This window comes from Periplaneta americana, chromosome 15 (assembly GCF_040183065.1).
Source record: "Periplaneta americana isolate PAMFEO1 chromosome 15, P.americana_PAMFEO1_priV1, whole genome shotgun sequence".
NCBI classification, from domain to species: domain Eukaryota; kingdom Metazoa; phylum Arthropoda; class Insecta; order Blattodea; family Blattidae; genus Periplaneta; species Periplaneta americana.
In genome coordinates this window covers 94,412,236-94,426,367 of record NC_091131.1, presented here as the reverse complement: position 1 = coordinate 94,426,367, position 14,132 = coordinate 94,412,236, and the positions used below count along the sequence as shown (strand labels likewise).

The 14,132-nt window shown below is 35.3% G+C and overlaps 1 protein-coding gene across 2 annotated transcripts in view; it reads right to left on the bottom strand.

Annotated features, from left to right (window-relative positions):
• LOC138715207 (neprilysin-4-like) overlaps window positions 1-14,132 on the bottom strand; it is a 70,897-nt gene that overhangs the window by 37,288 nt on the left and 19,477 nt on the right. For both annotated transcript variants that reach the window (XM_069847857.1, XM_069847858.1), the window contains exons 4-6: window positions 11,349-11,521; window positions 3,943-4,215; window positions 1,988-2,106 (exon numbers count right to left, since the gene is read on the bottom strand). In XM_069847857.1, coding sequence (XP_069703958.1) covers window positions 1,988-2,106; window positions 3,943-4,215; window positions 11,349-11,521 — 565 coding nt within the window. The remainder of the gene's footprint in view (window positions 1-1,987; window positions 2,107-3,942; window positions 4,216-11,348; window positions 11,522-14,132) is intronic.

Sequence of the window (14,132 nt, the reverse complement as noted above, 5' to 3'; positions counted from 1 at the left end):
TTTTTTTTATAGAGATAATTATTTCAATGAAAGACGGGAAGCAAGTCGTACACTTAGGAATAAAAAGAGAGATTACTTGAAGGAAAAACTGAATGAGGTAGAAACAAATAGTAAAAATAAAAACATTAGAGATTTATATAAGGGCATAAAGGAATTCAAGAATGGATATCAGGCAAGGATAAACGTGATAAAGGATGAGAATGGTGACTTGCTTGCAGACGCTCATTCAATCCTGAACAGATGGAAAAACTATTTTAGACAACTCCTAAATATACATACGCCAAATAGAAATGATCGGGACGAAATTGAAATATAAACTGCTGAGCCATTTATACCCAAACCCACACTTTCTGAAGTCGAAATTGCGATAGAAAATCTGAAAAATTATAAGTCTCCAGGTATCGATCAAATTCCAGCAGAATTAATACAAGAGGGTGGAAGTGCATTATATAGCGAAATTTATAAACTTGTACTTGCTATTTGGGAAAAGGAAATTGTACCAGGAGAATGGAAGGAGTCCATAATTGTACCTATTTTTAAAAAGGGGGACAAAACCAACTGTGGTAACTTTCGAGGAATATCACTTTTGTTGACGTCGTACAAAATTTTGTCCAATATTCTTTTGAGAAGATTAACTCCGTGCATAGATGAAATTATTGGGGATCATCAGTGCGGTTTTCGGCATAATAGATCGACTATTGATCAGATTTTTTGTATTCGACAGATAATGGAGAAAAAATGGGAGTATAAGGGTACAGTACATCAGTTATTCATAGATTTCAAAAAGGCATATGACTCAGTTAAGAGGGAAGTATTATATGATATTCTTATTGAATTTGGTATTCCCAAGAAACTAGTTCGATTAATTAAAATGTGTCTCAGTGAAACATACAGCAGAGTCCGTATAGGTCAGTTTCTATCTGATGCTTTTCCAATTCACTGCGGGCTAAAGCAGGGAGATGCACTATCACCTTTACTTTTTAACTTCGCTTTAGAATATGCCATTAGGAAAGTTCAGGATAACAGGCAGGGTTTGGAATTCAACGGGTTACATCAGCTTCTTGTCTATGCGGATGACATGAATATGTTAGGAGAAAATCCACAAACAATTAGGGAAAACGCGGAAATTTTACTTGAAGCAAGTAAAGTGATCAGTTTGGAAGTAAATCCCGGAAAGACAAAGTATATGATTATGTCTCGTGACCAGAATATTGTATGAAATGGAAATATAAAAATTGGAGATTTATCCTTCGAAGAGGTAGAAAAATTCAAATATCTTGGAGCAACAGTAACAAATATAAATGACACTCGGGAGGAAATTAAACGCAGAATAAATATGGGAAATGCGTGTTATTATTCGGTTGAGAAGCTCTTATCATCCAGTCTGCTGTCCAAAAATCTGAAAGTTAGAATTTATAAAACAGTTATATTACCGGTTGTTCTGTATGGTTGTGAAACTTGGACTCTCACTCTGAGGAACATAGGTTAAGGGTGTTTGAGAATAAGGTGCTTAGGAAAATATTTGGGGCTAAGCGGGATGAAGTTACAGGAGAATGGAGAAAGTTACACAATACAGAACTGCACGCATTGTATTCTTCACCTGACATAATTAGGAACATTAAATCCAGACGTTTGAGATGGGCAGGGCATGTAGCACGTATGGGCGAATCCAGAAATGCATATAGAGTGTTAGTTGGGAGACCGGAGGGAAAAAGACCTTTAGGGAGGCCGAGACGTAGATGGGAGGATAATATTAAAATGGATTTGAGGCAGGTGGGATATGATGATAGAGACTGGATTTATCTTGCACAGGATAGGGACCGATGGGGGGCATATGTGAGGGCGGCAATGAACCTTCGGGTTCCTTAAAAGCCGTAAGTAAGTAAGAACAGCCAGTATCATATAGTTTTCGAGAAAAAAGGCTGATATGAGTGGTCTGAAACACCCGGTATATATTTTATTACATTGCATCAAATGACAACCTTACCTCTCGCCTATTCCTTCTTCTGCATCAATTGCTTCATCTGGGTAGTTCTCTATAATACTGTTTCCTTCACTTTCTGTCTCATCTGGCATAAGTGTCTGATGTTCAACTGTGTTGTTTTCCTATAAAAATGCAAATATTATTAAAACTATTATAAGTAATATGTGTAATTTAAACGCAATAGATGGAGAAAGAGACTTTGAATTTCTAGTGTAATTTTTTTTTTTAATCTTAATCCTTTTGTAGGAATACGAAGACTGATATTACTTAAGAAAGATTCACAATCAATTTCACCCTTAATAATCTTAGAAAAAAAATTTTAAAATCAAGATCTTGACATCTGGTATATAGACTACACAATTAAAATATTTGCAGTTACTCTCACAATTATAAACACAGAAATGGGGTAAAATAATTGGGTAATAATAATAATAATAATAATAATAATAATAATAATAATAATAATAACAATAACAATAGTAATAAGTAATAATTAATAATAATAATAATAATAATTATTATTATTATTATTATTATTATTATTATTTATTTATTTATATTTATGTGCTGTACAACAGATTATAAAATTTGAGCATTAATTTGTGAATAAACAGTTCACTTTATGCAAAAAAGACAAAGATATAAATTGTTTATCTTTTTAATATCTATCGCGACATTCATAGGAAACCTTAAAATTTTAAAGAGATATGAAAATATCGGCAATGAAACTTTCCACACAATTTATTTTTTATTGGTTGAAGTATGCATAGTAGAAAAATATTTTATTAGAATTATTGGTTCTACTTCATACAAAGAACCTCCTGTTAAAATTTGTGCATTCGTACCACTAACACCCTGTATACAGGGTGATTCACGAGGAAAGGTAAAAAATTTAGGATGTAAATTCTGAAGTCATTCTGAGTCAAAAAGTTCATATGAATATGGGTCCGTTTTAGAACGGTTACGGAGATATGGCTTTTTGATTTCACAAAAACTTCTGGGATTCCATTGTACTAACTCACATTTAGAGGCAGGTAATGGACAAATTCAAAGTTTATATTCACGTATGCATACATACCTAATATTCTAGATGTTGGGGGTCGATGTTTTCGCACATTTTCAAAGATACCTCCTTCTGCTTCAATGCACTGTTGCGCTCGGGCGTGAATCGCGCCCATCGCTTGGGAGAGTTGCTCGTGGCTGTTCTTATGCCACATCCAAAATACAGTCGATTAGCGCCTCTCTCGTTTCCCCCTTCCTTTGCTATACCAAGTCTTTCATCCAACCCCATCGACAATAAATACTCTTCTATATGGTACCCTTCTGTTCAGAAAGCGTCGTTCATATTCAGTAACAGCATGCAAGGAACTTCCATCGCACAAACCATAAACATACACAATATCAGCATATTCTGCAGTCGAAAATTTATAAGGCATCTTGAAAACCACAACTTAACACTTCCGATAATTGTACCTGTATAACTACTGTACTCTAGGTAGCTGACTGAACTGCTGTGAACTGATAAGTGATAGCGTATTTATGTTACATGTTGGTTCTGAGTTATCACATCAGACAAGGCCAGGTGATTGGACATTTGTAATGCCCCACCACCCAGTTTGTTTCTCTTATCTACATCGCTCACAATGCAAATTCCAATGTTACGTCATTCATTGCGATCGGTGACCTTGTCTCACATTCTCATGTCAGGAGCATACGATAACGTCTGATTCACATTGGGTGAGACGTTTTACCAAAAAAATGCATCTAGCTCCACCATCGTTCGAAAACGGAAAAAATGCATCTAGCTCACCATCGTTCGAAAACGGATCTATGTTCATATGAACTTTTTCACTCAAAATGGCGTAAGATATCGTATCCTAAATTTTTTACCTTTCCTCGTGAATCACTCTGTATAGTCATATGACGTCTTTCTACATAACATCAAGAGTAAATCATACCTCTCTTAGCTGATTTCGTGCTGGAAATTTTTCATGTATAGGTTTCTTCCTTGCAGATCCTCTTGTTTTCTTCTCTGTGTATTCAGAAGACTTCCCCGTGCCACTTGTAGACCGAGACGAAGTAAAATTGGTACTTTTATGAATCTTTGCTATAAGTGTATTATGCTGGTCCTTGCCTGGTGAGTGGATGACATGGCCTCCACCATTTAATGCACCAGTATTCAAGTCAGTATCTTGAATGCCCCAAATGATTAAATCACTTGTTACATTACCCTAAAAAACAAAAAGGTAAGGAAATAAGTGGTTACAATAGCAGATTTAGTTTATTCATTTTATTAGACTTGAAACTAAAGTTATTTTTGTAATATTATGTCAAGTAGGGAAGGTACGCAGAAAATAATTCCCTTAAAAAAATCTCAATTAATTAACCTTTAAAAAAGTAAGTTCATTTCTCATTTAATATTACTATTCTAATGCTAGATATCGATTTCTAAAAACGATCTGGAAAATTAATATTTTTATGTAACAATTCTGGCTGTTATGATTTATGAATTCAGGTGAAAGAAGCATATTACCCAGCTGCAGAAAAATTGCTTTGTTGGACACGAATACACAAATTGAAGTGCTACACCATACATCTGTCAATACCAGCACTGAGTTCGTTCACTGCTTACAAGAGGAACACTGCCACCACATCTCTTTTGATCTCGAGCTGCAGAAGATGCACTGTGTATTTTTGTGTATCTTCATCTGTTCTGTGCATTTCTTATTGAAAGTACTTCTTAGGAACAGGTTGAATATTTCACAGAAGATTTTAAAGACATATTTATTCTCCCTAACAATTTCTTAAATTTATGCATTGATGTTAAAACTCATGCAGAGTTTTTCCTTCTTCTGTAGGATTATTTTTGTGTGACATCAAGTTTCGCCAGCAGAGAAATGTAGGTAATTTCCTAGTATCAGTGATTGGATATAAAAAAGTTTAGTGAAACTTCGGTATCTCCCAACACTACACAGTTCCGCAGTCTCGTATTACTTAAATAATCTCAACTAACCCACTAACCTTGTCACATACTTCAGTTTGGAAATAATACATGACGTCATATCCTCCTCAGTGTTAGCATCTCTTATGGATACATTAAACAGTAGGCTACTTTTTTTAAATCCCACCATTTCAAGAAGAATGTTTTAAATTTTCTTGAAACTGGAGGATGTTTAGAAGAGACAGCAGCACCACCTAAATATGAATTCAACCAAATTAATTAAGTTACATACCAGCCAGACATGCTCCAAGATGCTGTTTCTGGAAAGGAGATGGAACGTATCCATCTAGGTAAGTCAATGGATTGTTGATATTAAAAAATTAAATAAATGAATGGATTAAATACAACAATGGCATAATCAATAATCAGATTCGTGCCTTAAAATTTGTACATATTACTAAAATTGAGACATACATTGTGTCTCCTATGGGATACGTCAGGTTTCTAGATTTTAAAGTAAAAGTTATTTTGTATCACATATTATAAAATAAAATTGAATATTCGATCAGAGTTAATGTAATTCATTTACAATACAATGAGTCCCAAGGTCTTCTACAGGATACATCAATTTTGGGTTACTGTCATTACTTGAATATTTTTTTCCTCATTTTTTCATCAATACACAGTCCATTTGAAACACTAGATTTCTGAATCCCAAAATTTTCCCTAGGACTGAGGATGTTAAATCCGATCACTGATACTAAGAAATGATAGAAATGTCGCATATTTCTTATTCTTTTCTCTTTCTTCCTCTGGCAGTGAACTCTCTTGGCTCTAAGACACATCATTAACCTCTCATTCTTTGTTTTCTAATTCTCTTGATGTGTTAATAACTATGTGGTTTCGTTCATTTTGATTGTTAGTGCTGATGTTAGCGTCTGAACATTCTGTATATCAAGCATCCAAAGGTTTAGTGTTCGTGTAGGCTTCCGCGGCTGGTGTACATGGTGTGTGGATAAGCTTCGGGGCTTCTACCGTGTTATCTTGGTGTTGGTGGCTGACGTTTCGACTGCTGTGTTGTGGTCATCTTCAGAGCAGTTGTTGGATAAGGAAATAGTCTGCAAGCTCGTGTATATATATATATAGTAGTCTCGATCGGGGGAGTACTTGCAGTGATAGGTCGTAGGTTCTCCTTCTGGCATCTGATTGGTCCTTTGTTGTCCAATCTGGTTGAGGTCTGTATGAAGGGGAGTATTCATATTAAATATTGGCCCTCATAAGGTCCGAAAGAGTGACCTTGATACCGTGCTCGATGTCCGGATGAAGGGGGCGCCATGTACATGTGGAAAACTGGTTTCTCGTTCCTAAGTATGATCTTGGAATAAACTTCCCCATGAGTTGCTGAGTTGTAACCCCTCGTCCTTGTTGATATTGTTGGGATGTTGTTCGATGTGGAAGGCTTCTTTAACCAGTCTTCTGTATAAGTTGTCTTCTTTATCTATTAGCTTGATATTGTCGAATTCGATGGCGTGGCCTGAATCTGCTGAGTGTAAGGCTATTGCTGATTTTTCGTATGGTCCGTATTTGCAGAGTCGGATGTGTTCCTTCCTTCTATCTTCCACCGTACGTCCAGTTTGCCCTATGTATTTTAAACTGCAGGAGCAAGGGATCATGTATATTCCGGCTGATTGACGGTATGGAAGTTTATCTTTGACTTTGACTAATGAGTGGGAAATCTTGTGTGGGGCGTTGTATACCATCTTGATATTAAATTTCCTCAATAATTTCCCAGTTCTGTCTGTGGTTCCTTCTATGTATGGGAGAAAGGCCTTCTGTTTCATGTTCATAAGTTCAGGATCTCGTTCGTGTGCTTCTGGTCGTGAGTTCTTGTATGTGGACTTCCTTATAATGTTGTTGTTGTTCCTTATCCAACAACTGCTCTGAAGATGACCACAACACAGTGGTCGAAACATCAGCCACCAACACCAAGACAACGCGGTAGAAGCCCCGAAGCTTATCCACACACCATCCAAAGGTTTGTTTATTGACTTCACCCAAAAGAAAGTGTAATTATATTGATATTGCCATCTTACTGCTCAGCAGATTTACCATCTAGAAACAGATCCATGACCTCAGTAAGAAACACATCCAGGTATTTCTCCACAAAAGCTACATCAAATAAGGCATAATTCTTTCTACTTCACTGGCTTGCGAGATTATTGATAAACACTTGATTTTAGTTTGCAGCCACAAAAAACTTTTAAGACAAAAATCGTTTGATGCTTACCTGTATATTCTAATGCACTATTGTAGCCCCCCATCCCTCTACTTGTAACAAATTTAACACTCGAGAGATCCAGACCGCAATACTAGGGAAACTAAGCATTTCCCTAATAATTTCGTGGACCTCTTCCATATTATGTTGGCAGCCCTAATTAGTAATAATTAGGGAGGAGAGAGCTACAACAGCGTATTAGAATATTGAGGTAAATATCAAACGATTTTTATGTTAAAAGTATTTGTGACTACAAACTAAAACTACATATTTATCATTACACCTATATACATCTGACAGAAGCCAGTGAAGCACAAGAAAATTGTCATCTTTGATATATTTTTCTGCAGAATCTAGAAAATGTTTGGATTTATGGGTACAGACCGGTTTTCTCAAATCCTAATACGACACTGTCATATATTTCGCAGCTTTCCTGTAGCCATATACCAACAAGAGTCACATCTGCTGTAGTACTACAACACGACTTGGATGGTTATGCAACTATCCGCGGCTCTCATCATTGCAATACTTCATATGAACTATAAGAAGCCCAAACATACACACATCAAATGACTGACAGCGATATGTTGTGTGAGGTGGGAAACAGGTCATAATTTCACTGTCCTTGAAAAACTGAACATCATCGAAAGTATTGTCACTAGCGTGTCCGTCGAGAAGAAAAAAACATTTTGGTTACACTTCGCTTCTAATTATATCGAAGGAAAACACTTCAATTTTACAATTTTATTAGGTCTATTTTGGTTCCCGGTAAGATAATAATTTGTATCCAAACTGCATTGCAATTTTATTTTTATTTATTATATCCTGAATAAAGTACACTACCTATGAAATGAATATGAAAGTTTAACGAAAAATGTTGTCGAATAGCCTACTAAAAATACGAGTTTTTCTTTACGTACTGGTACTTACGTCGTCTCTGAAGGGGAAAATGATAACTTCTAGTTCGGGAAATATAATGAGGGGAACATTTTATTCATTGGATTAATTTTATGAGATACAAGAAATTACTATAATTGAAATTAATACCTATGTAAATAAATCGAATTACTCATTCGTACACTTGTTTGACACAGGACCGCCATTATAAAACCGCGCGAAAACATCACTGCAGCGTCGCCAACTTTTCAAATTTGAAAATCCCAATAATCGGTCCTAATTGTCCCATTTAGTTTCAAAAGTCCCATAGAGTAATATTATATATTTTTAAATAAAATGTATTATATTCGCCTTAATGAGTGAATGAGGTGAATTGAGAGACTATTATTACTATCATCACCACTAAACGATATTAGTGATAAAATGAAACGAATGTACTGTACACTGGCGTTCAAAATATGACTACAAATTTTCTGATCGTGTAAGCGAACTTTCTAACCACGGGAAGTCACTAAAAATCACTACTAACATTTAATTTTAATATAAAAATGTTGGTCATACATACAACCATGTACCAGTCTTCTATGAAATTACCTTGGGACGGTTAAAAACGTATTTGGAAAAATGTTGATGTAGATTAAGTATAAAAATTATTTTCAGAATTTACAGAATCAGCGGTTTCCCGCTAAATCTAGTGGTTTTTCACAACCATTAGAGGGGGATGAAATTTTCAATCTTATAATGCGACACTGCAGAACAACGAGCTAGATACTATCTAACTCGTTGCTGCAGAATCTGACGATTCCGACTTTTAACAGTCGGTGTCGCCATCTATTCATAGAAGTAAGAACTAAAGAAGCGATACTTACACGAGCATATAATTGAATACTATCGATTAGTTGGGTCAAGTAGAGCCCGCGCGAAAGACGAATTGGCATCCACTTATATGGACTCGTCCAAGAGTCTTGCTGTGGGACGGGGGTGTTTGAACAGTACTGTTCTCCAACCAGGAGATCAACCGTGAAAGGAATGTGCTTACTATTGCGACATGTATTGGAGTGAAGTAGATATATAATATTATTGTTATAACATCAGTTTAAAAACCATGCGCTCTCCTGCATTTGTTATTTCCTGTATGGAGAGATTAAAAGATCAGGATATTAACAGTGATCTAATTTTGTAACTAGAGTAGTATAAACATGTGTGTATCAATGTTATTGTTTGTGCTGTGACAGCGAGCCAATAGAGATATGAGTACCCACGTGTGTGACCTTATGACATCTTATGACATCAACATTCATTCACAGCATTACTCCCTTTCGTCTCAGCCAGCAGAGACTTTCTCGTGGTTGGAGCACAGTACGCTCTATGAGTAAACAATCGCCCGCACACACAGAACCTCCCACTCCCAAGCCTCAGAAAGAAGTTCGCGCATGTTGGTGCCACGAGATTGCGATCGGGCTCTATATTTGAACGTCAGTGTACACTGGCGTTCAAAGATATCTGACCTACGATTTTAATATTAATAGGAATTGCGCACAATGTGCATGTTTGCTATACTTATTGACACAGCTGTGTCAGTGTTTCTTGTCTACGTGTACAGTGCATTGCATGATATCTTTCACACTTTTGGTCACATCGTTTACACACACACTCGGTACTTGGATCACAGAAACCTACTGTTCTGCACATTTTATGGTGAAAACTACGTATGGCGAATCTGGTGACTGTATGTGTGAGCTCGAAGACCCAGCATGTCCATTCTTGGTCGATCATCCCATACATCGTGTAGAACTCAAAAATTCCTCCAAATTTAAAAGATTTTGAGTTTCTTTGGTGGATAATTTTTCTCAAGGAATTATATTGCCCCTATCTATTTCTCATTAATAACTCTGATTTTTATGGTGAAGTAAAGCAATTTCTAATGCGAGTAGCTGTTTATAAGAAGAGATTCATCACCTCTATGACAGGATGATAGACGTGGATGAGGAAGAAAGTTTTCTGTGAAGCATTCACATTTAGGAATGGGATTCTCTGACATGAAATAAATCTACGATATGAACCTCTGTTTTAATTTCTTGTAGAAAAGACCATTCTAAGAAAGGACTTTACAGTCATGTGTGTGTCCAATGCTTACCCACTTCACTTATGTGAAGTGTGTACCTTACAATAATTAAGTCACCACCCTCAGTCAGGTTTGAATCCACGAGTCTCATATCTAATAGCTAGTAAAATAATTGTTCAACCAACTATGACGATCTTTTCTCAAATGTATAAATACACAATAGAAGAACTGTCATCACTATCAACTCCCCACAGAGATTGAGTAAGCTTACTTTCAACATTCACTTAATTCTAATAATTTTGTTAATTCCCTGACAGAAAGAATTATAGATTTTGGAATAAGTGCAATATGGTAGCATGGCTGCATGACGAGTATAACTTTATGCAAATTATGTTCATGAACTGTTTTATTCTTTTAATTCGTCTACCAAAAGAAAAACTATCCAGTTCTAGCTCAATTTCTTCATTTTCGTGCAATTTTGTTAACCGTTTCAGTCATCAACATAAATATGGACTTTTCAGTTCAATTCAGTTTTAAGTTTTCTAGGGAAACATAAATTAGTATACCAGTACCTAACTCAGCAGATCAGTTCAGTTTTACGTTCTAGTTCAGTATTCAAATTGGAGGAAAGTAAGCCATAGAATATTCGCCACTGGGACCCATACATGATCATGTGACTCTGAACCTAAAAATTTGCAGTTCAGTCACAGTCTAGTATATACAGTCACGAAGCTCAATATGTAGGAAATATGCATCCATAGATAGTTGCTAACCACTAGGATCGCTACTATCACCTCATCACAGACAATGCGAAATAGTACCTGCACAGATTATTGTTCCTAGCACCCTCATCAATTCAAGCTTCGTGACTGTATATATTAGACTATGGTCCAGTTCAGGTAAGTTCTATTTTCAGATTTGAAGAAAACGAGGTTCTATGGCACAGAAAAAATGTTCCGATCTTTTGTGATGTTTCATAGACAAAACACAAGATTAAGAAGAAAAGTTGAATGAAGAATAACAAAGAACATGAGAACAAAAATTAAACAATGTAATGAAATGTTTTTCTACTGTGACTACAGGTCTACTACAGGTCTTTCTACATTTAAGTAAAAACTACAGTAGCTCCTATGTGACAAAGCATATGCAGCAATGGACGCATTAGCTTTCTGTTGTTTGCCTTTACCTGGTAAGTCTCCCAAGCATTTATACCAGTATTGTCTGATAGAGATGAACTTCTTCTCTGTCTAACACGGTAATAAGACGTAGGTGGTGGAACAAATTTAGTTTGTACATCTTGCATCATATCTCTGTCTTCTACGTTTATTGCTTCAGGATGATCGTATAAATACAGATTAACTGAAAAAAAGAACAAGACAAAAAACTTCAGTTCGTATTATATCATAACAAAGTACGGTAATTAAGTCAAATACTTTAAATACAAGAAGAATAATTTAATTAATTTCTTTTAATGTTCTCTATTTTTATTTTACTTCAGCTAACCAGACGAAGGTTACATCTGTAATCTTCATCATACGATGTTTGGGTGACGAAGGTTACATCATTATACTGGCTAAAAGTCTAGTCGCTGACATATAGTGCAACAACAATAATTTAAAGAACAATTGGTGAAATGGCAGATCAAACGAAGGCATTCTTAGAAATTAATGTTTTTATATACGGTACCTTTTGTATTCAATGGAAACTGAACTCTAGTTTTATGTGTGCAAATGACATGCCTAGTCCTTCAACCAACAGTAGGTCTATGGTGAATAAAATAAAGATACAGTATATTGAAAGTGTTGGGAAAGAATCACAAACATTGAGGAAGGAAACAATACTTAGACTTCTTTAGTTCTTTATATTCATAAATTTATTAATATAAAGTAAAGAGTAAAACTGCACTAAATTCTAATCCACTGAGCATGGAATTCATAAAATTTTGACCTATGTCGAAGTTAAATCAGGATTTTGAAAATCATACACAAGAAAGAAAAAAGTGAAAAAAAATAAACAAGAGAAGGAAGAAAGATAGAAATAAGGAAATCAAGAAATGATGGAGAAAATATAGAAGAACGAAAATGAAATACCGATGTAAAAATAAATAGGCCTACACACTTTAAAAATCATAAGCTACATGAGAAAGAAAGAAAGAAAAGAAATACCGTAAAGAAAATTAAGGGAAAGAAAGATGGAAAAAGAAAAGGTAGAATGAAGAGAGAATTATGAATGAAATATAAAAAAGGAAAGAATGAAATAAAGAAAAAGGGGCGGAAAAGGAAGAAAAGAAGCAAATAAACATAAAAAAGAAACAAAGAAATAAGAAGAAAGAAACAAAGAATTATACAGAGTGTGAAATTAGTTCATTTACAACGGCTCAGGGATGATAGAGGTATTACTCGACCGAGGTCAGTGAAGTCCTGCTGCCCAGAGCGCCACTTGTACTGCTTCTGCATTCGTATAGTGTCATCATGATAGTTCACATTACGCCTGCAGCTCCACTCGCCTCAGTCAAGTAATATAAAGGGACAGTTTTCGTAGGTGACAACAATCTGGTAGAAGAGTCGTTTTCCCATTAAGAGCATTAACAAATTGTGTAGTCTCTAATGATTTATTATTTTGTTAAATAAGCAACTTTACTGTGTTAAATTTTCGATAGTAAGTTAACATGGAGCAACCATTTGAAATACATTTCTGAAAAAGCTCGTAAAAGATTCTCCCTTCTAAAAAGACTAGCAGGAAAGAAATGGGGATGCTCTAGGAATACTTTGAACACTACATACAAAATGTTTATACAGCCAGTGCTGACATACTGCGGAGAAATTTTAATTACTTCACCTTTCATAAACGAAATAGAATATGTTCAAAACCAAACTCTCAGACTCATTACTGGTGGAATCAAAACAACTCCAATAGATTCTATGAGATTCCTCACTAATATTAACAGCATCAAAATGACAATAGAAGAAAAAGCACTGATTCAATGTGAAAAACGTATTAGATTACCAGGAAACAATTGGCATTCATACAGTCCTCTCTGTAGATTGAAAACTCAAAAAGTTTCATATCCATTATTCAAGAATTAAAACAGAAAATCAATATCCCGAATTTAAAAGAAAACCTACAAATTAAACCAAAGATGATGATTACATTTGTAAACCAAACCCTTTAACTCTATTAAATATAGAATATAATCTAAATTTAACAGAAGAAATACTAAAATCAGAAGTAAACACTGAAATAATTAAACAATTGTCTTTAGAGACAATTAATATTAGGTACCCTCCACAAAACTGGCTTCATTTATACACTGACGGATCCTTGATCTCCAGAGAACAAGGTGCCAGTGCAGGTGTTACGTGCTGTCTCTTCTCACTTTATAGATCTCTTGGGTATGGAACAACAAGTTTTGATGGAGAAATCATTGCAATGAGTGAAAGTCTCAGGAATCATCTATGCCACATCAATAAATTTAAGAATGCAGTTATATTGTCAGACTCCAAAGCAGCTATTCTATCAATAGTCTCTAAACACACACCTTCATCTCAAACAGCAGAAATAACTAAAATGCTCTCTCAATTAATATCACTCAATAAAAGAATTGTATTCCAATGGATACCATCCCATTGTGGAATCCTGGGAAACGAGAATGCGGATGCTTTAGCAAAGTAGGGCAGCACTGCTACTTACAGACCTGTTACTAAATGTACGTATTACTCTGTGAAAAGATTTATTAAATCTACATACTTAGACTTCAACAAACAAAATTTGATAACACAATCTCAAGGGAAAAAATGTAACTCTCTGCATCAAAATCCACAGTTAATTCCCGATTTACCACGAAAATCGTCTGTAGCTGCATTTAGATTGGCAACAGGCCATGATTGTTTGGCCAAACACCTGCATAGAATTGGAATATATCAGTCCCCTAACTGCCCATTGTGCAACTCAAACCAAGAAATGGATTCGG